This window comes from Neolamprologus brichardi, chromosome 15 (assembly GCF_056152115.1).
Source record: "Neolamprologus brichardi isolate AB-2024 chromosome 15, ASM5615211v1, whole genome shotgun sequence".
NCBI lineage: Eukaryota > Metazoa > Chordata > Actinopteri > Cichliformes > Cichlidae > Neolamprologus > Neolamprologus brichardi.
Window position 1 is genome coordinate 31,624,055 of NC_142118.1, and position 25,091 is coordinate 31,649,145.

The following is a 25,091-nucleotide window of genomic DNA, read 5'->3' on the forward strand; positions in this document are numbered from 1 at the left end:
TGTGAACAAATCCACCCTCTAGTGAATTTTATTGCAATTATCTAGAATGTTGTTACATTGTGCATGATTACAAAATCCACTGCTGTCAGGGATGAACAGTGCACAACTCTCATAGTTGCCAGTTTCAAGTGTATTTTGTCTCAACAGTAAGAAGTCTGCAAAGGTTGATTCTGTTCATCTGGATGTAGCGTTTTCAGTGGGAGAAACGTCTCGTCACTCATCCAAGTGACTTCTTCAGTCTCAGCTGACTGCAGGTTTCCCCAATCTTATAAACAGTATATTTGCATAATGACTGAAAGCAGCCACCTGAAGGAACAGTGGGCTTGGAGGTCAGTTCCTTCATCATGATTATGCAAATTCTCATGACCATTGATCAACAACCACTGATCAAAGACCCATGAGTAGCAGTAAGAAAGAAGTGCAAAGATACAATTGTCAGAAGTGGGATTCGAACCCACGCCTCCAGGGGAGACTGCGACCTGAACGCAGCGCCTTAGACCGCTCGGCCATCCTGACCAGTTGTAGTTTCCACTAGTGAATAATCCCGCGCAGTTGCTGATTTCCATTCGACATACTTGTATGTTAAGTGCATGTAATAAACAAAAACAAATGAAAAATAATTACAAAGAAAATATATTGATTTAAAAGTTTGTGTTAAATGTTGTAAGTCAGATCGAAATAGAAAGATCAGGTGTGGGTGGACAGGAATGACTAGATGTCAACAACTTGATTGGATGGCCAAAGTGTGAAATGTGACGTCCTGTGAGGGAAGCATGAAAAAGTGTGAGCAGGTATAAAAATTAGATAAAAAAAAGACATTCTGATTTCTTCCATTTTGTCTTTTGCGAGATGAGCAGTTGGGAAGGTTGGATCTAAGAGGTTCACAGTTGAAAGTTCAAGCAGAGACGCTAGAGGGGGAACCACAGCCCAACCTGTGAACTGGTTTCAAATGAATGCCCAGCTGCTTTCCTGTTGGGTGATTTTCATCAACACAGAACACGGGGATAAATGCATTTCTGGTTCCATCCTCTCTTCTCACCAATGAAATGTCCTACTAATCCTTCTCTGCCCTGTTGGACACGACCCACCACGTCCTTATGGCTCAGAGCCGATTTGGCCTGTAGCACAGACGTGGCTGGGTACCACTTCCTCCCTGTTGCTAGGGTGGGAGCAGCGCCCCTCACTATGGGGTCCCGGGAGTCCTTGAGTGACATCTCAAGCCTCACTCAAGGAGTGCAGTGTTGTTAATCCGCCTGAGGTCATCAGCCAAGTTTTGCCTTAGTTTTTCAAGTTGCCAGGTATCATTGAGGTCTACATTATACCACCGTCCCAGGCTCTTGATGGACGTCTCTTAGACTTTTGGAATTGGTTCTCCACTGATATAGAATTGCTTGGCTGTCAGTTTTCCTTTTAGGATGGAGATGCTGCAAGATTTACTTCGCTTAAACTCCATTCTTGCCCATTCGATGTTTTCCTGGAGCTTCTGTAGCAATGAAGCTTTTTAAAACTGCATTTGGTTAATTTTTTGCCTGTTTTATTTTCTCTTTTTAAATCTTTTTATGACTTGTAATCTTATGTGCAGCACTTTGTGATTCTGTCTTGAAAGGTGCTTTATAAATAAAAAATGTATTTATTTATTATTTATTTATATATTAATGGCCTAGTACATGGTTTTGTTGTTGTAATGATCGTCATGTACTCCCTGTAGGCTCTAATACAAGAGAGGGGCTAGACTCAAGAAATTCAGCCACCAATTCTTTCCATCATTACAGAAGCCGGAAGAGTGCATGGATAAGGAGTGTGCTACAAGCACGTCTGTGCGTCTCTCTCCTCACCAATAAAATAAGAATAAAATCTGCATTAGCTCAACGTAGTTTAGTCAGATAAGTGTTGTTTACATACATAATTGGTTGGCGACCATAAGCATGCACGTGTTATCATCAAATTTTCATGGCATGCTGCTGTTACCCATGTTGCAGATTTAAAACAAGTGGGGCTTAAAACTTTACTTTGGAAGACATAAAGATTATACTTCACAAAACACATAGCTGCTGTTCAGCCATGGAAACCCATACCACGATGCTCATGTTTGTTTTTTGATGTTAAAGACAGAGGAGGTTTAGTGCTGTACAGTTGTTGAGTCAGCAGCGTGTTTGTGACTTTTACCCTGTAACTTTGTGTGGTGTGCAACTGAATTTCAGACAGCTCTTTATTGATTGACAAGTCTTTTGTAAAGGCAGGCGTCTCGGTTAGCTGCTTGATTTTATACGGCGTTCACTGAAAGCAGAATTCATACAGAAATTCAAAGTGCCAGAGAAGACATGTAGTATGGTTTCACCTCCCAAAACTCAGGTCCCACCGAGATTTGAACTCGGATCGCTGGATTCAGAGTCCAGAGTGCTAACCATTACACCATGGAACCCCTGTTGTAGCTTTTATACTGTCAGGTCGTGGCAACCTGTCAAAAAGTATTCTGAATTAAGTAAGAACGGTTCCATGTAAACCCATGCCGGAGGTGGATCAGATGAGAAATAGTATATCATCATGCGCAATTGTGCAGCCCAATAGTACCACTGAAAGTTAGGACCCTTAAGCCCACCCCTGTCAAATGGCAGATATAATAGAGTTAACCGAAGCCGATGGAGATGATTTTGCCAAATAAAATTGGTAATAATTTTCTTTAAGTTAAGAAAAAGACCTACAGGTACTTGTAGAGGGATATTCTGAAATAAGTAGAGGATTTTAGGGAGTACGCTCATCTTCACAATAATATGATATGGGAAGATTTGTCTACCTATCTACAACCTCTGGCAAAGCGGATGGCACAACACAGAAGGGCACAGAAGAGGTCAAGGCCCAGCCAAAAGTGAGTTTCAACAATGAGATGGGATTCATGATAAAAAATGAAAAATGTCAATGTGATGACATCCAAAGAGGGAGCTCGCAGTTCCCAGTTTTCATGCTGATGTTAAAGTCAGAGGAGGTTTAGAGATGTGGAGTCAGTGAGTCAGGAGAGTGTTTGTTACTATTACGCACAAGCACAACTCAGCACTCAGACACCCCATCGTGTAACTTTGTTGTGGTGTGCCAGAGAAGACATGCAGAATGGTTTCACCTCCAAAAAGCAGGTCTCTCCAATTTTTGAATTCAGTTCACTGGATTTTAGGTCCACAGTGCTAACCATTACACCATGGAAGCACCACTTAAAAAAAAGGTATGACTACCAGATTGTTGCACTGTGACAGCACCATACCAGACTGAACCCAGAAAAAAAATGTGGGATAAAATAAGACAGATTATAGTTACTAAATGACTACAAATCACTTTAAATTGGAAAAAGGAAAGAAGATTAAAAGCAAAAAACAGAAATAAATAAATACATAAGACAACAAAAGAAAAGAAAGACTCTAGCTCATAAGAGGGAAAAATTGATTGAAATGATCAAAAACCTCTCCTTATGATAGTTCTTGTTTTAAATACAATATTTGAGCGAGCTTACTGGAATTATCTCGATACTGTTAGATAATAATCATATATTGTTATATTTGTGTCTTTAAAAAAGATAATTCCTCAGTGGACAACTCCTGATAAACCTTTTTACAAGACATTCATTCAAATCTTTGGTTATAAGGTGACACAGGCTCACCAAAATTCAACAATAGAAGATTGGAAAATTGTTGCCTGTACTTCATACAAATAATATGTTTTTAGTTGCTGTGTGTGAGGCCCACATTTAATGAGCTGGATTTACAAAAACGTAAGTATTTCAGCTGAGCCCATGATAATGCAGAATAACATTGGCGGGGGATTTTTCACTTGAATGAATACTTTTAATTTTGAAAATTTAATTTGTTTTTTTTAAATACATTTTAAAAATTGTGCAGTTTATTTGTAGTATAATATAGTATTGTAGGTACTTTCATAAAGCACGTAAACAATTCCTCATCACTCCTCATTGTCATTTAGTGGTTAAAGGATCGTCATGATAGTGAGACATTGCTAATGAAGCTGTAAAACTTGAGAAGGCCACATAAGAGTACAAATCTGTGATTTAATTACAAAATAGCATATTTTATTGTACCTGGTGTACCAGGTAACTGAAAGTGATATTGCTGCAGGGTGAACTACAGTATAATTATTACCTAGAATTAATCTCACTGGATCTCCTGAGTATGGGTGTGTAACTGTAAAATACAGACAAGGAAAAGCCAACAGGACGTGTCCTAGTAAAGTGCTGCAAAACTATGTGCTGGCATAACAACTTCAGTGCTCCTTGTTAGTGAAGCTCAAGATCACTGTCTAATACAGGGGTCTCAAACTCACAGTCTGGGGGCCACTTCCGGCCCACATCACCCCTATTTGCAGCCCGTATATTGACGTGAAGAAATATAATGCACTTTGGCCCTTGAAGTTACTTTTCTTTGTTAGGGAGGATTTTTTTATTGTTCAGTGCAATGTTAAAATAAGTTCTTTAAAAAGCAAAAAAATTATTTAATACAAATTCTATATCAGCAGAGAGCACAAACGTGTCGAGGGACTGGCTGTGTTAGCTCAGTGAGAGAGTTATTTGTAAAGAAAACAATTTTCACTAGCAGTCAAAAACTAATGTGTACACTTATGTCTGCATTTTTGTTTTGTTAAGTAGAAGCAAAATTAAAAGTGCTGGCACGTGTCTGGCCATAAAGAGAGTACCAATTTGTTTTTTTGGTAGTCAATGAAAGGCATCAGTTAGTTAAGAGTGAGAAAAAATTGTGTTCACATTTGCAGTTTTTTCTTGCTACACAATATTTGAAATAAATAAAAAAAAAACCACTACATTTTCAGAAATATTTGTGGATGTTTTCTTGTTTGTTTGTTTCTTGTACTACTTAAACACTAAAGTGGGCCTCACATGAGATGTCAGTGCCAGCAGTGGCACTGTCATCTTACATTATTTTCACCCTCTTCGTTGTAAATGTTAAATTCACCTTGAAGAGGTGATTGATCAGAAAAAAAAAAAAAAACGTACACTACTTTGGGCATCAAAAGTTACATTTTTCCTTTAATACTGAAGACTCACAGATTTTACCAGGTCTTTACACCAAACACACACACACACACACACACACACACACACACACACACTGTGCATTATTTACATGTCATTGCTTGGATTTGAAAAAAACTCTCAACTCTCTCCATTGTCAATAGATGGACAAGGAGAGAGCTCGAGAAAGCTGGTTTGCATTGTCTGCTCACGTGAGGTAGCAAGAAGGACAACCCAGCATACCTGAAGATGTTTATTACACGGAGTCTTCTTAATATTTTTATCTGTTTTATTAATGATGTAATTAAAATGTTTTGACGGACTTGACCCACATTTCCAATTTATTAGAATGAACTTCTGTTTGCCATTTCTTTGGGTTTTCCTCCACAGTGTTACATCTGAGTACTTGGAAAACCTTACAGCTGAGTAATGTGTGAGCAGATGCAATTAATTTTTAGTCTGTCTTCATTCAGTCTTACTGAGACTGACTATTTTTCCTTGCTGAGCAGTCTCGCTGTAATATGGAAGTTTCATTTGTGGTGGAGCTGTAATCTGCAAATACAGTCTGCATCTCCACCTGTTCATTTATTTTTGAGGCTTTTCATTGGTTTCCTTAGTGCCTTGCAAACGGTGCTTACACCTCTGGTGCGGTGGTTATGTTATTCATACTACACACAGGTACTCTCTAGTATAATATGTATATGCAGTGTTTCATTTTACAGTATACTGCAATGATCGTCCTTCAAGGTAATTTGAACCATCAGACACTTAATACCCTTTGAATTGTTTTTCTGCACCAGTTGAAAGTTTAGAAATATCTCTATTTATAGAAGGAAAACTAAACTACAATCAGGCTTTATTTGACAAGCATATGCTGGCATCCATGAAATTTAGACGCAGACACTCTCCCATGATGCCAGTGGTTTTACTTGGAACCCCTGTTGGTAATGACACATGCGGTTTTTCAAACCTTAGCTCATAATTAATAGTAGGTAGGTCAGCTACCACCTCCATAGAGAACAACCTCCATTAGGGTTTAAATAGCTGGGACTCTTCACCTTTTTGTTTTTCAAGCTGAACAAACCTCTTGGATGAGAAGTGAAATGTTTTAAATGAGTCCAGCTGCCTCTCTTAAGACAAACCTGATTGACTAGGAATCTACACAGACATGGAGTCAGCATGTCTTGTAGATTTCAAACAACATGCAGATAATGTAAAGACTGTATCCAGTCTTTGTTTATCTTGGGTCTGTGTTTGTGTCCTTCCTGGCAGATAGAACAGTTCATTTTACCTGAGATTTACTGCTTAAAGCACATATGATAAAACACTAAATGGATCCAGGCAATCAGGATTTGAGACTTGCAACATAAGAAAATGTAATTTTTCAGAAGCTGACCACGCTGTAGCTGTCAGCCAGCGACCAGGACAGCGAGCCGGGCGAGCTCATCTACTGCGTCACCAAACAGACGAGCCTTGGACACCTCAAGCATGCTGACAGTCCAGGTAGACCAGACCTATATGTTAGTGTTTTTAGAAAGGACGCAAAAGTAAAGATGAAAGCCAAACTAAACCAAACCAAACTTTTCCCACCGCTTTGTGAGTAGTTGGCATCCAACATGCAAACTGCAGATGACTATGGCAATCTGATTGCAACCAAAGCAATCACAATTATGTTTTTGGTGCAGCAGACCCTGATTTCACCTGGCAACCACCACAAACCAGTGGCTTTACCCCCAAAGTTGCCAGGGGTGTGCAGCGCTGTGGTCCATTGATCACCTCTCCGGTTTGAGCCTGTCCAAAGACATGCTTGTCAATTGGTGATTCTAAAGTGCCTGTTGGTGTGATGGAAGTATTTAAAAAAGTGACGACAGGGTGTGGGGACGGGAGCTGAGCCGAGGAAGCATTCATGCATCAAATACCAAGAGAGTCAGGGGAACACCGGGGGGGTGACAACAAAACTAAAACAGGGAGCTAAGAACTTCACTACTGTATGTTTTCAATGTTTTTGTCACTTTGTACAGAATCAAAGTCAAAGTAAGCGTTAAACCCTGCATGGTCGTACTCTCTCCTGCACTCCATATTATCCTTTGTTGATCTACACATGTCTGTTGCTGCCACGGACGTCGCACACTTGTACGTCATTGTCATGAGACACTCTCACGAAGAAAATGACGAGGATTAGTAACGCAGTAATGTAGCCTGCTTATGGGAAAGTAACAGTAATCTAATTACCTTTTTTGCAATAGTAATCCCTTACTTTACTCGTTACTTGAAAAAAGAAATCAGACTATGCAGTGTTGCCCATCTCTGGTCCACATACAGAAAGTATCATAGAAAGATTTAAGGTATGGTGCCACATTTGACCTCTGACCTCTTGTTCATGGTTTGTAAATTAAGAGTCAAAGTGAAAGACAAATTTGAAACTTTGTTACTTATTACCGTTGTTTGGAATAGATAGGAATATAGGGAATTATATATTTTTATTTAAAGACAGGACTCACATGTTTTCATTTCTAGTCTTTAAACCCTGTCTCTATCCATCTAGTATTAATTCTTTCTGGGAAACAAGTATGTATATTATGCACACACACAAACACACATGCAGCTATTACCTATTTCTTGTTTTTATACCTAAGATGAATTATTGTTGAATGAAGACATTTTTCAAACACATGTAAAATGTGGGCAATTGTGTTTATTGGGTAAAGGAAAAGGCAGAAGGGGGGGAAAGGGGGGGATAGAAAGAATGAGAGAGAGAGATGAGAGAAAACCCCAACAATCCCCTCTGAGCAAGCACCAGGCGACAGTGGATAGGAAAAACTCCTAAAGGAGAAAGCTATGGCAGAACCAGGCTCAGGAGGGGGCAGTCAACTGCCGAGACTGGTCGGGGGGTGAGGGTGAAAAAAGTAAAAGGAGGGAGGGGAAGGGGAAGGGGGGAAATGAAGATGGAATAGAGGTGGAGGAAGACGAGGTTACATCGGGTGAGAAGCAGCAGTGTCCCTCCTCCAGAACCAGTGGAAGCGTTTTTTCTTCTTTTTCAAATACTCTTCCACGAGCACTTTTTTCTCAATGATGAGGGTTTTCAGCTCATCGATTGTTTCTGCGTTTTCTTTCTCAAGTTTGTTGCATCTTTTCACCATGTCTTCTAATTGTTCTTGTTTTTCTTTAAGCTTGTCTTTCAGTTCTTTAACTGTTGCCTCCTCTATTCGCTTTGCCTCGTGCACATCTGTGTGCATGTCTTCCAGCTGCTGGTTTCTCTTCTGGATTTCTTGAAGTCTACACTGCAGGTCTTTATGTGTTTTCTGTTGTTCTTGCTTTTGCGCCTGGATTTCAGTGTTTTTGTACTTCAAGGTCTTAGAAAGTTCCTCAAGTTCGGTATTTTTTCTCAGCATCTCCTTGATGCTACTCTGCATCGCTGAGCATTGTTTTTCCAGTTTTTTCTTTTCTCCTTCCAGTACAGTTGTTTTGTACTTCGTTTCGTTATACAATTCTTGGAGTGCTTGATTTTTCCTCTGGAGATCAAGTTTTTCTTCTTCCTGTTGTATTTTCTGTTGGTCTTTTTCTTGAAGCTGCTCTTTATTTCCGTGCGCTTTTTTATCAAGCTTGATTTGGAGCGATCTGTGTTTTTCCTGCATCTCGTCAAGCTTGAAGTCCATTTCTTTCTGTTTCATTTCCATTTTCTTCTTGTCTTGAAGCAACTGTTTACTTTTGTGCAGAGATTTATCATGTTTCACCTGCAGCGCTTTGTATTTTTTCTCCATAGCTTGAAGTTTGCTCTGCAAGTCTGGCTCTTGTTTCTTGTCTTGGTGGATCTCTTTATTTCTCTCCAGAGCTTCATCGAGTATTACTTGCAAGCCTTCATTTTGTTTCTCGATGTTCCTCAGCTTGCAATCCATTTCTTCCTGTTGTATTTTCTGTTGGTCTTTCTCGTGAAGCAACTCTTTATTTTTGAGCAGTGTTTCCTCAAGAGTTATTTGGAGAATTTTGCATTTTTCCTCCAAGACTTCAAACTTGTGGTCCGTTTCTTTCTCGAGCATTCCTTGTTGCTCTCTCTCTTGAATGAACTCTATATTTCTGTGCACTTTTTTATCGAGCCTGACTTGAAGCAATCTGTGTTTTTCCTCCATCTCGTCAAGCTTGGAGTCCATTTCTTTCTGTTTCATTTCCATTTTCTTCTTGTCTTGAAGCAACTGTTGACTTTTGTGCAGAGTTTTATCATGTTTCACCTGCAGCGCTTTGTATTTTTTCTCCATGGCTTGGAGTTTGCTCTGCAGGTCTCTCTGCTCTACGGGCTCTTGTTTCTTGTCTTGGTGGATCTCCTTATTTCTCTCCAGAGCTTCATCAAGCATTACTTGCAAGCCTTCATTTTGTTTCTCAATGTTCCTCAGCTTGCAATCCATTTCTTCCTTTTGTATTTTCTTTTGGTCTTTCTCGTGAAGAAACTCTTTGTTTCTCTCCAGAGCTTCATCAAGCATCACTTGCAAGCCTTCATTCTGTTTCTCGATGTTCCTCAGCTTGCAGTCCATTTCTTCCTGATGTATTTTCTGTTGGTCTTTCTCGTGAAGCATCTCTTTATTTTTGAGCAGTGTTTCCTCAAGAGTTATTTGCAGCATTTTCAGTTTTTCCTCCAAGACTTCAAGCTGGGAGTCTGTTTCTTTCTCGAGTATTTCTTGTTGCTCTCTCTCTTGAATAAACTCTTTATTTCCGTTCACTGTTTTCTCAAGCTTGATTTGGAGCAATCTGTGTTTTTCCTCCATCTCGTCAAGCTTGGAGTCCATTTCCTTCTGTTTCATTTCCATTTGCTTCTTGTCTTGAAGCAACTGTTGACTTTTGTGCAGAGTTTTGTCATGTTTCACCTGCAGCGCTTTGCATTTTTCCTCCATGGCTTGGAGTTTGCTCTGCATGTCTCTCTGCTGTGTGGACTGTTGCTTCTCTTCTTGGTGGATTTCTTTCAGTTTTTCCAGAGCTTCGTCAAGCTTCTCTTGGAGCTCCTGATTCTTCTTGACCATGTTTTCCTGTTTTATGCTCTCTTTTTTCTCCTTTTGGAGCAGATCTTTATTTTTTTCCAGAGCTCCATCAAGCTTTTCTTGGAGTTCCTGATTCTTCTTGAGCATTTTATCCCCTTTAATGCTCTTTTTTTTCTCATTTTGGAGCTGATCTTTAATTTTTTCCAGAGCTCCATCAAGCTTTTCTTGGAGCTCCTGATTCTTCTTGAGCATTTTATCCCCTTTAATGCTCTCTTTTTTCTCCTTTTGGAGCAGATCTTTAATTTTTTCTACAGCTCCATCAAGCTTTTCTTGGAGCTCCTGATTCTTCTTGAGCATTTTATCCCCTTTAATGCTCTCTTTTTTCTCATTTTGGAGCAGATCTTTAATTTTTTCTAGAGCTTCATCAAGCTTTTCTTGGAGCTCGTGATTCTTCTTATCTTGGAGAGCCCATTGTTTCTCCTCAATAATACCTTCCCTTTCCTGAAGCTGGTAGAATAATTTTTCTAATTCAGCGCTCTTTCTTTCATTTTCTTCTGTCAGGATCTTAATCTTTTCTCTGTTCATTAGATTTTCATTCTCCATTTCTTCCAATCGCTTTTCCTCTAATTCTACCTGTTCATCCCAAGGAAGAGAGCTGATATAAGGGTCTAGGGACTCATAACATGGAATAGAGCTGGAGTCAGCTTCTTGTCTTTCTTGCTCTTTCTGAGACATGTTGGAGCCTGTATACCGTGAGTACGAAAAGGATCCAAATGTTTGAAAATGCTTTACTGGTGAACGTTTGAATGCTGCTGACATAAGTGCTGCAAATAACGGACTAAAAGTTGTACATCCTCACCCCTACTTAAGGATTCATGAGGATCAAAGCTTCAAAGGATCAAAGCTTTAGAAGCCTGTGACATCAGAATTCCATAAGCCAATGAGGTTGTCACATGACATTTTTGAATGAGGTCATGTTTTTGTATGAATTTTTTTAATAACATCAACATTCCGTAAGCCAATGAGGTTCTTACATGACTTTTGAATGAGGATAATTCTTTTGTGTTAAAAAAAAGTGTAAAAAGTGTTATTGCAATAACATAAAAAGTGAGTAAAGAAAGTAAATAAAAGTACAGTTTTATTTATATAGCACCTTTCAAAACAAATTCATTGTGTCTGAGTTGTATTGGTAACTCGTTGAAGTGTTACTGGGTATCATAATTAGACAGTTTGCGCATACAGTGAGTGAAAGCATTGTGTGGACTGAATCAGGTTAAATTAAATTGATAGAACTGAGTGGATTGTATTGATCAGAGAGTTAGAACAACAACTAAAGGAAACTTTGATTAATCTGAAAGGAACTAATATAGGTTAACAGGTAGCTGATACAAATCAGGATTTAAAACCATTTTTGGTTTGTTTGTTTTTCTGTTTGACTCCTTGTTTTATTCAATATTGCAGTTTATATGATAGTATTATGGGTTTGTTAAACTGTTCCATGTGAAAATGTTGGGAAATGAAATATCACGGGTGGAAATCAGTGAAAGTGGAAATTCAGAAGAAATTCTGTCCTTTTCCTCATTAATGCACATCATAGATAACTATGTAATGTGTCTGTTGCACACTTTGTATGTCAGGAATAACCATAAATGTGTTGTCTTACAAACGGCTGTATCAGGTCTTTACATCCACAATAAGCGAGGATAACAGAACTCCTGGAAAGCAAAAAAAATGTGGTTCTTGTTTTTAAGACAGTCACATTGTTTTCTTTTGTTTCTTCGATTCATGAGAACAAATCTAACTACAGTTACATATTGAATACCTGAACCTTAAAATGTTCAAATCAAAGATTCCCAGCTAGTTCCGAACCCAGCGTCCACATAGAAGTAATTGGCAAATTGAAAAAGAAGGTTGGTTGCAAAGTGGTTTGCAGAAGAAACGGCTTAAAAAACACAGCAGATATGAACTTTCTTTGAAATCGTTTATTATATATCTGGCATTAGAGGTGAACATAAACACTTATCTAATGTCATTTCAGTTCTCAATGCCACCGTGGCTGTTCAGAGAGGAAACATCAGTCCTGGTTTCTCAGGTTCTTAATCCTGATCCGCCTCAGAGCAAGTCAGGTAATATCTGCAAGGTATGGATTTTCTCCAAAATGAAATACTCTGTTTGAAGATGAGATCATGTCAGAAAATCAGTTTTGTTCTTCTTTCATATTTTGAACAGACTGGATCGGTAATCACACCAGCAGAGCCAGGAAGTGTGTTTCCCAGGGTTCAGAGCTGGACGGCTCCCCTGTTGCCTCTCTCAGCGGGGATCAGTCCAGTCTGGGCCTGCTGCAGGCCATGTTGGGTCAGGTGGAGCTGGATAAAAACAAAAACAAATAAACAAAAACAAATAAAAATAATTACAAAGAAAATATATTGATTTAAAAGTTTGTGTTAAATGTTGTAAGTCAGATCGAAATAGAAAGATCAGGTGTGGGTGGACAGGAATGATTAGATGTCAACAACTTGATTGGATGGCCAAAGTGTGAAATGTGACGTCCTGTGAGGGAAGCGTGAAAAAGCGTGAGCAGGTATAAAAATTATGTAAAAAAAGACATTCTGGGTTCTTCCATTTTGTATTTTGCGAGATGAGCAGTTGGGAAGGTTGGATGTGAGAGGTTCACAGTTGAAAGTTCAAGCAGAGACGCTAGAGGGGGCACCACAGCCCAACCTGTGAACTGGTTTCAAATGAATGCCCAGCTGCTTTCCTGTTGGGTGATTTTCATCAACACAGAACACGGGGATAAATGCATTTTTGGTTCCATCCTCTCTCCTCACCAATAAAATGTCCTACTTTGAGTTTGTCTCCACCTGCTGGGCGGTGGCGTGTTTAGGGTGGAGGATGTAGTTGCAGCTGTCCTGCAGGTGGAGGTGGTGCAGGATAAGCAGAGCAGCAGATTTGTGAGTGTTTTGAACTTGAATCAAAAAGACAAAGACGTGCTGATGAGGTTGCTGTGTGAGGCAGAGACAGGTATAAGGATGTGTATAAAGATTGGGTCTCGCTGTATTGCTCAGGCTGCACTACAGCATCTATTGACAGGTGCGATCCCACTACTGAGTGACACGGGGGCTTTGGCCTGCTCCATCTCCGACCTGGGCCGGTGCACCCCTCCTTAGGTGACCTGGTTGCCCCAGGCTCCCCCAGGATCACCATATCGATGCCGAACTTGGTGCGGACACCCAATCGACATAGCCTGCTGCAGCTCAGAGCTCCTGAGCTCAAACGATCCTCCAATCTCAGCCTCCCGGTAGCTTGGATTACAGGCACAGGCCACCGCACCTGGCGAGAAGCAGCTACGTTAACAGGGATTTTAACTATGTTTGAGGTGACATCATGACACTAACCCGCTGCCTTTCATTAGCAAAGTTGTAATGATGGGCAGCAAAGATGAGGAATGAATGGTGCACAATTGTTATATGCAAGTTTTTAGAAAGCTCGTGGTTAACCCAAGAGTATTTTGTCACAATATCAAGAAGAGTAAAGCTTCAATGTCAGAAGAGGGATTCAAAGCCACACCTCCAGGGGAGACCGCTCAGCCATTCTGACATTGCAATGTCAGTTTGGTGGAGGTTACCACTGTTAGATACTTTGTTAGAAACAAACATTATCCTTCTCATAACATATAGCAGCTGTTCAGCCATGGAAACGTAGTGCGAATAATCTACAATGTCATCCATACTGATCATTTGGCTGAATACTTTTTGGCAGGTTGCCATGACCTGACAGTTGCCATATTTTCACATCGGTTCCATGGTGTAATGGTTAGCACTCTGGACTTTGAATCCAGTGATCTGAGTTCAAATCTCGGTGGAACCTGCTTTTTGGGAGGTGAAACCATACAGCATGTCACGTAATCATAACTTGTGGAGGTTTTTGGTCGCCAAGCGGTCTAAGGCACTGCGTTCAGGTCGCACTCTGCTCTGGAGGCGTTCGTTCAATATAGCAGCTGTTCAGCCATGTAAACACATACTACGAAGCTCGTGGCGCCCAGTGTCTTTGCTGACTTTGAGGTCGGAAGAGTTTTGGAGCTGTGCAGTTAGAGAGTCAGCAGAGTGTTTTTGACTTTTGCGCACAAGCCCACCTCAGCACTCGGATACTCCAATCTGTAACTTTGTGTGGGTTGTAACTGAATTTCAGACAGCTCTTTAGTACCACATAGTGACTGACAAGTGAAGGAACTCTTTAGTGATTGACAAGTGTTTTGTAAAGGCAGACGTCATGGTTAGCTGCTTGATTTTATAAAGCTCTCACAGAAAGCACAAGTCATACAGAAATTCAATGTGCCAGAGTAGACATGCAGTATGGTTTCACCCCCCAAAAATCAGATTTCACTCCATAAGAGTTTCCTCCTTTCAACACTCTCCCAATTCATCCAGTGACCCTGCTTGGCCAGCGCTATGGCTCTGGCGTGTCTTACTGTTTCCTCCTTTCGACACATCTCCTCCACCACCATTTTTTGACGTTCGGTTACAGATGCCTGTTGCCACCGAGGTTGCCAAGACCAAATCCTTCTCTGTCCTGTTGGACGCGACCCACCACGTCATTATGGCTCAGAGCCGATTTGGCCTGTAGCACAGACGTGGCTTGGTACCACTTCCTCCCTGTTGCTAGGGTGGGATCAGTGCCCCTCACTATGGGGTCCCGGGAGTCCTTGAGTGACATCTTAAGCCTCACTCAAGGAGTGCAGTGTTGTTAATCCGCCTGAGGTCATCAGCCAAGTTTTGCCTTAGTTTTTCAAGTTGCCAGGTATCATTGAGGTCTACATTATACCACCGTCCCAGGCTCTTGATGGACGTCTCTTAGACTGTTGGAATTGGTTCTCCACTGATATAGAATTGCCAGTTTCAAGTGTATTTTGTCACAACAGTAAGAAGTCTTCAAAGGTTGATTCTGTTCATCTGGATGTAGCGTTTTCAGTGGGAGAAACGTCTCGTCACTCATCCAAGTGACTTCTTCAGTCTTCAGGTTTCCCCAATCTTATAAACAGTATATTTGCATGATGACTGAAAGCAGCCACCTGAAGGAACAGTGGGCTTGGAGGTCAGTTCCTTCATCATGATTATGCAAATTCTCATGACCATTGATCAACAACCACTGATCAAAGACCCATGAGTAGCAGTAAGAATGAAGTGCACAGATACAATTGTCAGAAGTGGGATTCGAACCCACGCCTCCAGGGGAGACTGCGACCTGAACGCAGCGCCTTAGACTGCTCGGCCATCCTGACATACTGGAAATCACCACTAGTGAATAATCCAGCGCACTTGCTGATTTCCATACGACATACTTTTATGTTAAGTGCATGTAATAAACAAAAAAAAAAATAAAAATACTTACAAAGAAAATATATTGATTTAAAAGTTTGTGTTAAATGTTGTAAGTCAGATCAAAATAGAAAGATCAGGTGTGGGTGGACAGGAATGACTAGATGTCAACAACTTGATTGGATGGCCAAAGTGTGAAATGTGACGTCCTGTGAGGGAAGCGTGAAAAAGTGTGAGCAGGTATAAAAATTAGGTAAAAAAAAAGACATTCTGGGTTCTTCCATTTTGTCTTTTGCGAGATGAGCAGTTGGGAAGGTTGGATCTAAGAGGTTCACAGTTGAAAGTTCAAGCAGAGACGCTAGAGGGGGCACCACAGCCCAACCTGTGAACTTGTTTCAAATGAATGCCCAGCTGCTTTCCTGTTGGGTGATTTTCATCAACACAGAACACGGGGATAAATGCATTTCTGGTTCCATCCTCTCTCCTCACCAATAAAATAAGAATAAAATCTGCATTAGCTCAACGTAGTTTAGTCAGATAAGTGTTGTTTACATACATAATTGTTTGGCGACCATAAGCATGCACGTGTTATCATCAAATTTTCATGGCATGCTGCTGTTACACATTTTGCAGATTTAAAACAAGTGGGGCTTAAAACTTTACTTTGGAAGGCATAAAGATTATACTTCACAAAACACATAGCTGCTGTTCAGCCATGGAAACCCATACCACGATGCTCATGTTTGTTTTTTGATGTTAAAGACAGAGGAGGTTTAGTGCTGTACAGTTGTTGAGTCAGCAGCGTGTTTGTGACTTTTACTCTGTAACTTTGTGTGGTGTGCAACTGAATTTCAGAAAGCTCTTTAGTACTACTCTTTAGCGATTGACAAGTCTTTTGTAAAGGCAGACGTCATGGTTAGCTGCTTGATTTTATACGGCGTTCACTGAAAACAGAATTCATACAGAAATTCAAAGTGCCAGAGAAGACATGTACTATGGTTTCACCTCCCAAAACTCAGGTCCCACCGAGATTTGAACTCGGATCGTTGGATTCAGAGTCCAAAGTGCTAACCATTACACCATGGAACCCCTGTTGTAGCTTTTATACTGTCAGGTCGTGGCAACCTGCCAAAAAGTATTCTGAATTAAGTAAGAACGGTTCCATGTAAACCCATGCCGGAGGTGGATCAGATGAGAAATAGTATATCATCATGCGCCATTGTGCAGCCCAATAGTACCACTGAAAGTTAGGACCCTTAAGCCCACCCCTGTCAAATGGCAGATATAATAGAGTTCACCAAAGCCGATGGCGATGATTTTGCCAAATAAAATTGGTAATAATTTTCTTAAGTTAAGAAAAAGACCTACAGGTACTTGTAGAGGGATTTTCTGAAATAAGTAGAGGATTTTAGGGAGTACGCTCATCTTCACAATAATATGATATGGGAAGATTTGTCTACCTATCTACAACCTCTGGCAAAGCGGATGGCACAACACAGACGAGCACAGAAGAGGTCAAGGCCCAGCCAAAAGTGAGTTTCAACAATGAGATGGGCTTCATGATAAAAAATGTCAATTTTTCTATATTGCCATTAACCATTCATAAAAAGGAAGAAGAAAAAGACCAAACCAAAATGCCAGTGGCCATGAAGAGCCGAAATGGGACAGCCCCTCCCCCAACCCAACCCTGAACACAAATATACCCCAAGTCTCCACAGAACAGAACAAAGGAGACAGCAGTGTACCCCCAAAGTAGCAAAAATGATTCACCAAAGTGACTGGACTAATTGGAGTCTAAATAAAAATAAAAGCGAGAGAGGGAAAAACAACCTCTCGCCAACTTGTCTACAGTATAACAGTGTGCGCGTAACAGTAAACATGTTTTTTTAAAAAGGGAAAAAAGAAAGAGGAAACCAACCAACCAAAAAAGATCTCACAGTACAAAATATGACTTCCTCAGAAGGAGAACTTTCCAACAAATCACCGAAAGTGCATAAAAGTAAAATAAATAAATACATACATACATAAATAGATAAACAATTAAAACAAAAACAACCAAACAAAAAATAAATAAATAAAAATTTAACAGAAACAAAAAACAACCCAGTCCTATGCAAATCAATGCAGCAAGCTTGGAGAAGATTGTGCCGGACTGGTCCGAAGTTCAAGAGTATATTATATGATTCAGTTTCAATAAATAACAATGAAAATAAAAGGAACCAGCACACCCACAGTACAATAACTAGCACAATGGCCTAAGAAAACAATGCACAGGTGGTGAGCGTGAACCCTTAGCAGCATTATAGCATCAAACTGAGGAGCTATTAAGGCTCACCCAGAGATCAAAGTTTTGACATAATCACTGGCCTCCTCTGCTGAAACAAAGTCCTTCTCGACACCCTTAAATGTGATGTGGAGTCGCGCTGGATGAAGCAGGCCATACCGAACACCTTCAATGCCACGGAGTTGCTGCCTGACCGTGTTGAATGCAGCACGACACCGTGCCACCCTGGCGGTGTAGTCGGGGAAGACTAAGATGGTCCGATCTCCAACCTTAATCTGTCGGCGTTCTCTAGCACGTCGTAAAATGTCAACACAGTCAGTGTGGTAATGAAACCTGCATACAATGGCTCGTGGACGGTCGCCAGGCTTAGGTGCGGGCTGGAGGGTCCTGTGCGAACGATCCAAAAGCGGCTCCTTCCCCAGATCAAATGCTTCTTTTAGCAAGGAAGCTACAGCAGCAGTGGTGCACGTGTCAGGGCCCTCCGGTACTCCCACTATCCTAACATTGTTGCGCCGCGACCTGGACTCCAAATCTTCACACTTACTTTCCAGCTTGGCTACATGAGCTGTGAGGCCCTTGATAGTGTTTTTCATCTCAGCTATATCATCAGAGCAGACAGTGAGTGCGTGCACCATCTCCTTGACCGTACCTTTTAGCTCAGACATGGTAGCGTCATTGGCAGCTTTATCGATCGCCAGCTGCGTCTTCACCGCCTGCAGGTCGAACTTAATGGTAGACAAAGCATCACCCAGAGTATCCTGAAGTTCCTTTTCAAAGATGTCGGCGATATCTTTCCTCAGTGAAGCCAGCAACTCGACCTTGAGAGCCTCAATATCAGGATTAGCTTGACATGTGGGGGGCTTTGCAGGAGACGACAGCTCACTCGAGGGTGTGGTCGCGGTTTGCAAACTAGGCCTCAGTTGTTTTTGAATAGTACTGCGGGTTTTAACTGTTAGGTTTTGTAATGTTGATTGTCATTTATGCTTAGAAATATCTACTTATATATGCTTAGAGGTGTATAATTAATTGTGTAGTGATAGGATGTGTGATCTTTAGCAGGCTGCAAAGGCTTGGTGTGCATTCCAGAGTGTTCTGGAATCCACACCTACATCCTGGGAGCATGGGAAGAGGTCGTACATTGTTTTATTGTTTTATGGTAGGATAAACGTAGCTATATCAGTTTTAGTCTGAGTGCCTTTTGTTTAGATGAACTGCTGGACTTTCCAGACCAGTAGGTTTAGGGAAGTCATTTATGGGGTCATACTCTGACCCCACACACACACACACACACACACACAATCCTTTGTTCACATGCTTACCTATGTAAGATGTTATATGTTAATGACCCTATGCATATTCATGTAACCACAATAAAAGGAGTGCTATGGGGAACCTGGCTGAGAGTCTGACGGAGGTCAAGTGGTGGAACGACACTTGGCTCCAGGCAGGTCTCCCTCATGCATGAGTAACACGAAGAACTTTTCCTACTTGGTGTTCAATGCTTTTGCTGTGTTTTTAAATTGTCTCGTTCCAGCGGTGGGCCTGTGCTAGACAGACCCAACATTAATTGGTCCTTCGGAGCCGGAGCCCTAGAATTGACATTCACCGAGGGGAAAAAGAGACACGCCGAAAGACGTCAGCCAGGACGTATAGAAGTTCCTGTAGTAAAGTCCCGAGACGTGAGAATTCGTCATCGGGCCGGTGGATTAGCTGTCTGTTTTTTCTCCTCGCTGGATGGTGATTGACGGGATTCGAGATTAATGCAAGAGCAACACCAAGTAAGTACTGTACAAAGAAGAGCGCTGTAGCTGCGCGGGTTCACGCGAGCACGGTCGCGCGGGTTTCACGCGGACCTGAGCCGTGCGGTTAATCGCAGGCTTATAAACAAAAGAGAGCGACGCCTATGCCGTGCGGTTTCACGCAGGCAGGTGCATCTCAGTGACTGCGCGGGTACACGCGAGTCCAGGAGCTCAACGGCCGTGCGGGTTCACGCAGGCTGGGGAAGGTTATAGGCCTATTTATGTTGTTTGTGTACGTCTGTGTCAGTTGTTAAAAGAATCTGCATTAAGCTTAGGGTTGCTCAAATTCAGTACAATGATATATGAGATTAAGTAAAATAGGCAAATATTTAAACTAATCACGTGCATAGAGGCACTTGACCTGTGTGAAAGACTGTCGTCTTATTATGAGCCATTGTTGAGATATAGAGCACACCTATGAAAACAACTAATATGCTGAACCCTGTATGAAACATCTAAAGGTACATGATGGAGAAGCTGAATTGAATACGAAAGTGCAAGTCTTTGCCACTGTGGGGCAAAGCACGCAACCACTGTGTGAGGTTGCGTTGTGGTCTCTTCTGAGCTGATGATCAAGCTACACATTATCAGATCAGGAGCTGGCTGAGAACTCTTCAAAGAGAGGGAAACAGAACTATGATGACTGTGATAACTGGAGTGTGCAGCGTTTCCGTGGGCAGTTTTCCTGCATCTTGACTCGTGTGTGTGGCGTGTTCATAGCATCAGCATCATGTTTTTGTTTATTTGTTTTGTTGGGTTGAAAAATAATTAAATAAACTTGTGATCATATTTATGGATCACCATGGCACATATCATCAGCCATGTGATTTATTTACGCAGATGAAAAAAAAGTGAGTGTGAATGTGTCTGACGTCACAGTGTTTTTGTGCGCTGTGTAAAAGTAATTGCCTCTGATTGTGAGAGCGGTGATTCTGCAGGTCACCAGCTATTGTAAAGAAGAAAAAAAAAGAGTGAAAAAGAGACAAAATTTACATTGTAGATGAAAAATAATCATAGGAAAAGTGTTTTGTGTTTATCAGCCAAGAACAACTACAATCTCATTTTCTGCTTTTAAGAAAGGACTGTTCACAAAAACAGAGAGAGAGAGATGTGTGTTGATTAAGCAGTGATAATAATAATGAAAATGTCTTAGTTTGTCACTTTTAGATGAAAAGCAGACCTGAATCAATTTTCCACATGCAGCGGTCGGAAGAAAGTTATAGTTTAACATCATTGGAAACGTTCAGGCCAAGTTTTTGGCTAACTTATTTACAGCTCCATGTGTCTCTCAAACTCACAAGCTAGCTCTCACTCCTCCCTGAAGACAAGGAATGCAGCTCCAAAGAGCAATAACATGGCAGATAAAGAGACAGCAGCAAAGTCCTGAGCAAAGAGTCCCAGCAAGCAGCAGCAGTGTGGACAAACGGCATCAGAGAAGAAGAGCAAACCCATCATCCTGCCTGATTGGATGAATGGCACTGTGTTTCCAACAAGCTGCAACTTCACTGTGCATGTGAAAAGAACATTTGAGGAAAACTGAGGAGACTGTTGGAGTTTGACATTTGCCACCTTTGGAGTAAAATGGCAATAAGAGACAGTGAAACACAGGACAAAGCTGAAGGAGAACTGCCGGCTGTTGGACTGTTAAAGTGGGAGAGGACAACAGAGTGAGAGGAGTGGTGAGAACACATAGGAATTTTGTTGTTTAATCTGGGAAATCAAAATTTGGGTTACCTGGGGAAAAGAAAACTGACTGCTTAAGTTGGAAAATTGTGAAGGAGTCTAAAACACTGCAAAAAGAAACATATACAAACTCACACACACAAGCAAAACATGCATTAACCCTACTAACACAAACACAAGAGAGCTCATGAAGATTAGACAACATCTTAAGCATGTGAGTCTGTTTACCATCTTGTCCAAGTCACTTAGTGTGATGCAAAGACCAGTGGACTCATAGCACATTAGTTACAAAATGATCAAATAATAGCAGAGAAGTGTGTAGGAAAGGCAGCTTTAAGAACATGCCCTGCTGGAGATGCAGCTCCACAGACATTGATTAAACCTGCCTAATAACACAAACACACATGCAATGAAGATCAGCGTGTTGTCTCTCATCAGTGTTAAAATAGTGTGAATTTAACAGACACTTGTTATCAAATGCTGAATTTATCCAATGCTGACAATTGACTCTCTAGGTTGCAGGACAACAGTTTAACTTTTGTGGGGGAAAAAAAGATTCTGGTTTGACCACCCAGTGATCAGATAATAAATTTAGTTGTTAATATAGTGAATTGGGAGATGCTTTCTGCTTGATTGATGCAGCACAAGTAATTTACTGTATGAGGGAAATTCTATTTTTATGATAACATTTTGAACATGCATTTCTGTTGTCCTGTCATCTTAGTGGGTTAATAGCTGATATGCAAATTAGTTGATCGTTCTTAGATTGAGGAAAGGTGACTGAATTCTAGCACGAGTGAATGAGATGTGTTGGAGTTTGTTAGAGTGGAGACTCTAAAACACTGAGTTTCCTGTTTTGATGTGTGAGTGAATCCTGTACCTAGATACACAACTCTGAATACATAAGAACAAACGTTTTTTGTGAAATAGCTGATGACATGTCCCACGTTTTATGATGACGGGAAAAAAGAAATACTGGATAATATGGATCTGTGGCCTAAATGAGTGAAAAGCACAGATCTGGGGATTAAACTCATAGCTAATAACATATTAGGCTTATGTTGTGTGTTGTGCAGCTGATGGTTGGTTTGGAGTGAATCTAGCTGATGATTTTTCTTTTGTTGTGAAGTTGAGCCTGCCAATTAGTATGATGGTATGATTTACCCTCCTGAGATGAGGAGCTTGTGTCATGATGTAACAAGGCCTTTTTATTTTGTTACTTTCACTGTGCACTGAAAGTTTTGTTCGATAATCTCTGTTTGAGCAGATCTGCACGATTAGAACAGAAAGCGCTGTACGACACGTCGTCGAGAAAATTGTTACAAGTGAGCTTCTCCACATTAAAATGGGCTCAGGAGAAAGTCACTTATTTGGGACAATTAGAAAATGAGAGTCCCTACCTAAAAAGGATTCAGCGAGGTAATCCGAGCTAAAGTTCTTCTTTTTCTTTTTGAAATGACGTCATTTTGCTGAGAGTGGAAATGTAATGCGACGATCGATTCCACTATTAGCAAAGAAAGAAAGAATGAATGTATGAATGAATGAGTGAGTGAAAGAGAAAAAAAACTGACTGATAAAAGCTGACAAGACTTGACCACTACTCAAGGTTAACCTCCACCTAGACAGGACAAAGGGGTGGATGAATCTATGTGTGTTTCTTTTTACAGGAGCAGAAAGATGACAGCAACATTCGAGGTTGCGTGATGATTTAACCTTTTAAATGCCACTTTCTGTGTCTGTGCATCTACCAGGGGTGTTATTCACTACCTTGTGTTGCTCACAGAGGAAACTGTGAGAAAGAGTGTATACATCTGCGCAGCGCTAACATTTGCATTTTCTTTTCTACAGCATTACAGTTCTTCATGTGACTTGATCATGTGATTTATACCAGGACAGCTGGTTGATGTTTTTTCCTACTATAGGATTTCTGGGTTTATGTGTGAAGAAAACTGTGTTTATAGGTTATGAGTGGTGATGCTGTTACACTGTGTTTTTGGGAAAATGTGAAGGTTACTTTGACAATGTGAATAACATGTGAGAAATTTCCTGTGTTGAAAACTAGTGTCACTTCTTTCCACAGCTATGGATGGTTAACTTTATTGTCCTTTTATAGCACCTCTGGAAACTGTCGACCTGTATCTGACCACCGGGATGGTCAATGTGTATTGCTAATGTTTGTTTTTCTAAGAGTACATGTAGAGGATTCGGCAGAAGCGGACAAGTGACATGAGAAAAACAAATAAGAGATGCAGTGTTTATGGAATAGTTGAATATGGAGCTCATTAACTGGCCACTTTTGAGCTCCTAGTGATACATGAGTGGAGTGACTTTGCTTAAGGGAAGTCACCGATTACATTAATGTTAACTGAGTACATGGGATGATCCATGTCTGAGGTGAATTATGGAAATACTTGTAGTTTACTGATTTGAGAAAACCTGCACATGACACTTGTCTTGCTGATGTTGAATGCTTTATTACTCTTATGATATGGTTGTTTATAAGTGTGAAGTTTGATTTCACTTCCAGATCTTGTTTTCCAGGCCATGATGGTGTGTAAGCAGGCTCCTGGCAGAGCCAGGTGTTAAGCAAACTTAATATGCAAAACACGCTAACATCTTTTATTGCAGGGTTACGGAGCTACTCCGGAGGAGACACCCTGATGTTGCCTGGGACATGATCTAGCTAACCTTTTTTTTTTTTTCTTTAAGACAGGAATCTAGGTTTGATGAGTTGACTCATGGGAGTGTCCATGCGTCAAGAGGAGGGGTCCAGGATTAACATGAAACAATGTTTTCTATTATTGTTGCAGTGATTTGTGTGAGTAACAGTTCATTTACAGGTATTAAACCTATGCAAGTGTTGCATTCAGGTTCAGATGAGGCTTTGATGGCCTATAAGTGAAGTTCACTGAACTAAAGAATGTGGTTTGAATATTGTTGACATGCTCTCCAAATAGAAGTTTTTCCTCCTAGCAAGGAAATATAGGTGCAGCAGTCAGAGTATTGCTGAAAGGAATCTCCTGAGAAATCTCCAGAGGCCCAGTGAGAAACAAGAACCATTCCAGGCATAGCTGACAGCCCAGACAGTGGTTGAGGTCAAAGGTCGAGCTGTTTGGGCCCATCATGAGATCAGACTTTGGAGCCACAGCAAGGACCACGAAGCTGCGTTGGAATGAGAGCTGTGCCAAGGGGGCTTTCCAGAGGCCAACAGAGGAGATTGTGGACAACAGACGGGCACCTGAAGGATGAGGGGAGCGTGCCAAGCTCCATCGACAACGCAGAGGGAGTTCGAGGATGACATCATGATTCTGTGAAAAGCACAGGAACCAGAAGCTATGGTGGTGATGGCAGCAGTTTCCTATGAACATCACCTAATGCTGTGCCACTGTACTGTGCATATGATGACACTCTGAAGACTGCTGGGATCTTAACAGCAGTAAGATAACTGGACCCAGCACCCTTTCCACAGAGGGGTTTTTCTGCAGAGCATGGACAATGGAGGAGTCATAAGTATCCCCCTCGCAGGACGAAGGCCTGAAGTGAGGTGATGGGGGTTGATAGAGGCCATAAAACTAGAGTGCTGACAAGGCCTGCAGCTTTCAAGATAACTGAGACCCATGTTGACAAACAACAAAACCAACTGGTATGTTTGAATGTCTATTCTACATACATTTGGACTCTGGTCCTATGGACAGTGATGGAAACAACTGGAAGAGACATTTATGACACCCTGCAGAACTTAAACCACTCTGCAGAGAGACATGTGATTTGCACGCCCAGAGGAGCACCACCAAGCTGAGATGTTGTTGAAAATGTTAATTTCTCTTTTGACTATTAACAATTCATTTGTTTGCTCGTAGGATGCAGTTTGCCATTGGATGAGATCAATGAGGAATGGGATAACTGCTAATACATTTGTTAAACTGTGTACTTTTACAGTAATTTAGGGTGATTGACATATGCTGTGTATAAAAATGTTTGCATTTACACTGTCAGACATGAGGTGATCATAACTGG

The 25,091-nt window shown here is 41.0% G+C and overlaps 1 protein-coding gene and 6 non-coding genes across 7 annotated transcripts; 1 reads left to right on the plus strand and 6 right to left on the minus strand.

The window, feature by feature from the left end:
* Positions 1-433: 433 nt before the first annotated feature.
* On the minus strand, positions 434-516 carry trnal-cag (transfer RNA leucine (anticodon CAG)). The gene has a single exon. It is a non-coding gene; the product is annotated as a tRNA-Leu (tRNA).
* Positions 517-2,350: 1,834 nt separating this feature from the next.
* On the minus strand, positions 2,351-2,422 carry trnaq-cug (transfer RNA glutamine (anticodon CUG)). Its single transcript has one exon. It is a non-coding gene; the product is annotated as a tRNA-Gln (tRNA).
* Positions 2,423-7,713: 5,291 nt separating this feature from the next.
* On the minus strand, positions 7,714-10,835 carry LOC148098589 (uncharacterized). The gene has a single exon (XM_087852249.1). It carries the CDS (start codon positions 10,810-10,812, stop codon positions 7,999-8,001), a length of 2,814 nt encoding a protein of 937 aa, XP_087708375.1. The 5' UTR covers positions 10,813-10,835; the 3' UTR covers positions 7,714-7,998.
* Positions 10,836-13,029: 2,194 nt separating this feature from the next.
* On the minus strand, positions 13,030-13,328 carry LOC148098590 (signal recognition particle RNA). The gene has a single exon (XR_015720772.1).
* A 460-nt stretch (positions 13,329-13,788) lies between these two features.
* On the plus strand, positions 13,789-13,860 carry trnaq-uug (transfer RNA glutamine (anticodon UUG)). Its single transcript has one exon. It is a non-coding gene; the product is annotated as a tRNA-Gln (tRNA).
* A 1,328-nt stretch (positions 13,861-15,188) lies between these two features.
* Positions 15,189-15,271, minus strand: trnal-cag (transfer RNA leucine (anticodon CAG)). Its single transcript has one exon. It is a non-coding gene; the product is annotated as a tRNA-Leu (tRNA).
* Positions 15,272-16,325: 1,054 nt separating this feature from the next.
* Positions 16,326-16,397, minus strand: trnaq-cug (transfer RNA glutamine (anticodon CUG)). The gene has a single exon. It is a non-coding gene; the product is annotated as a tRNA-Gln (tRNA).
* Between the last annotated feature and the right edge of the window lie 8,694 nt (positions 16,398-25,091).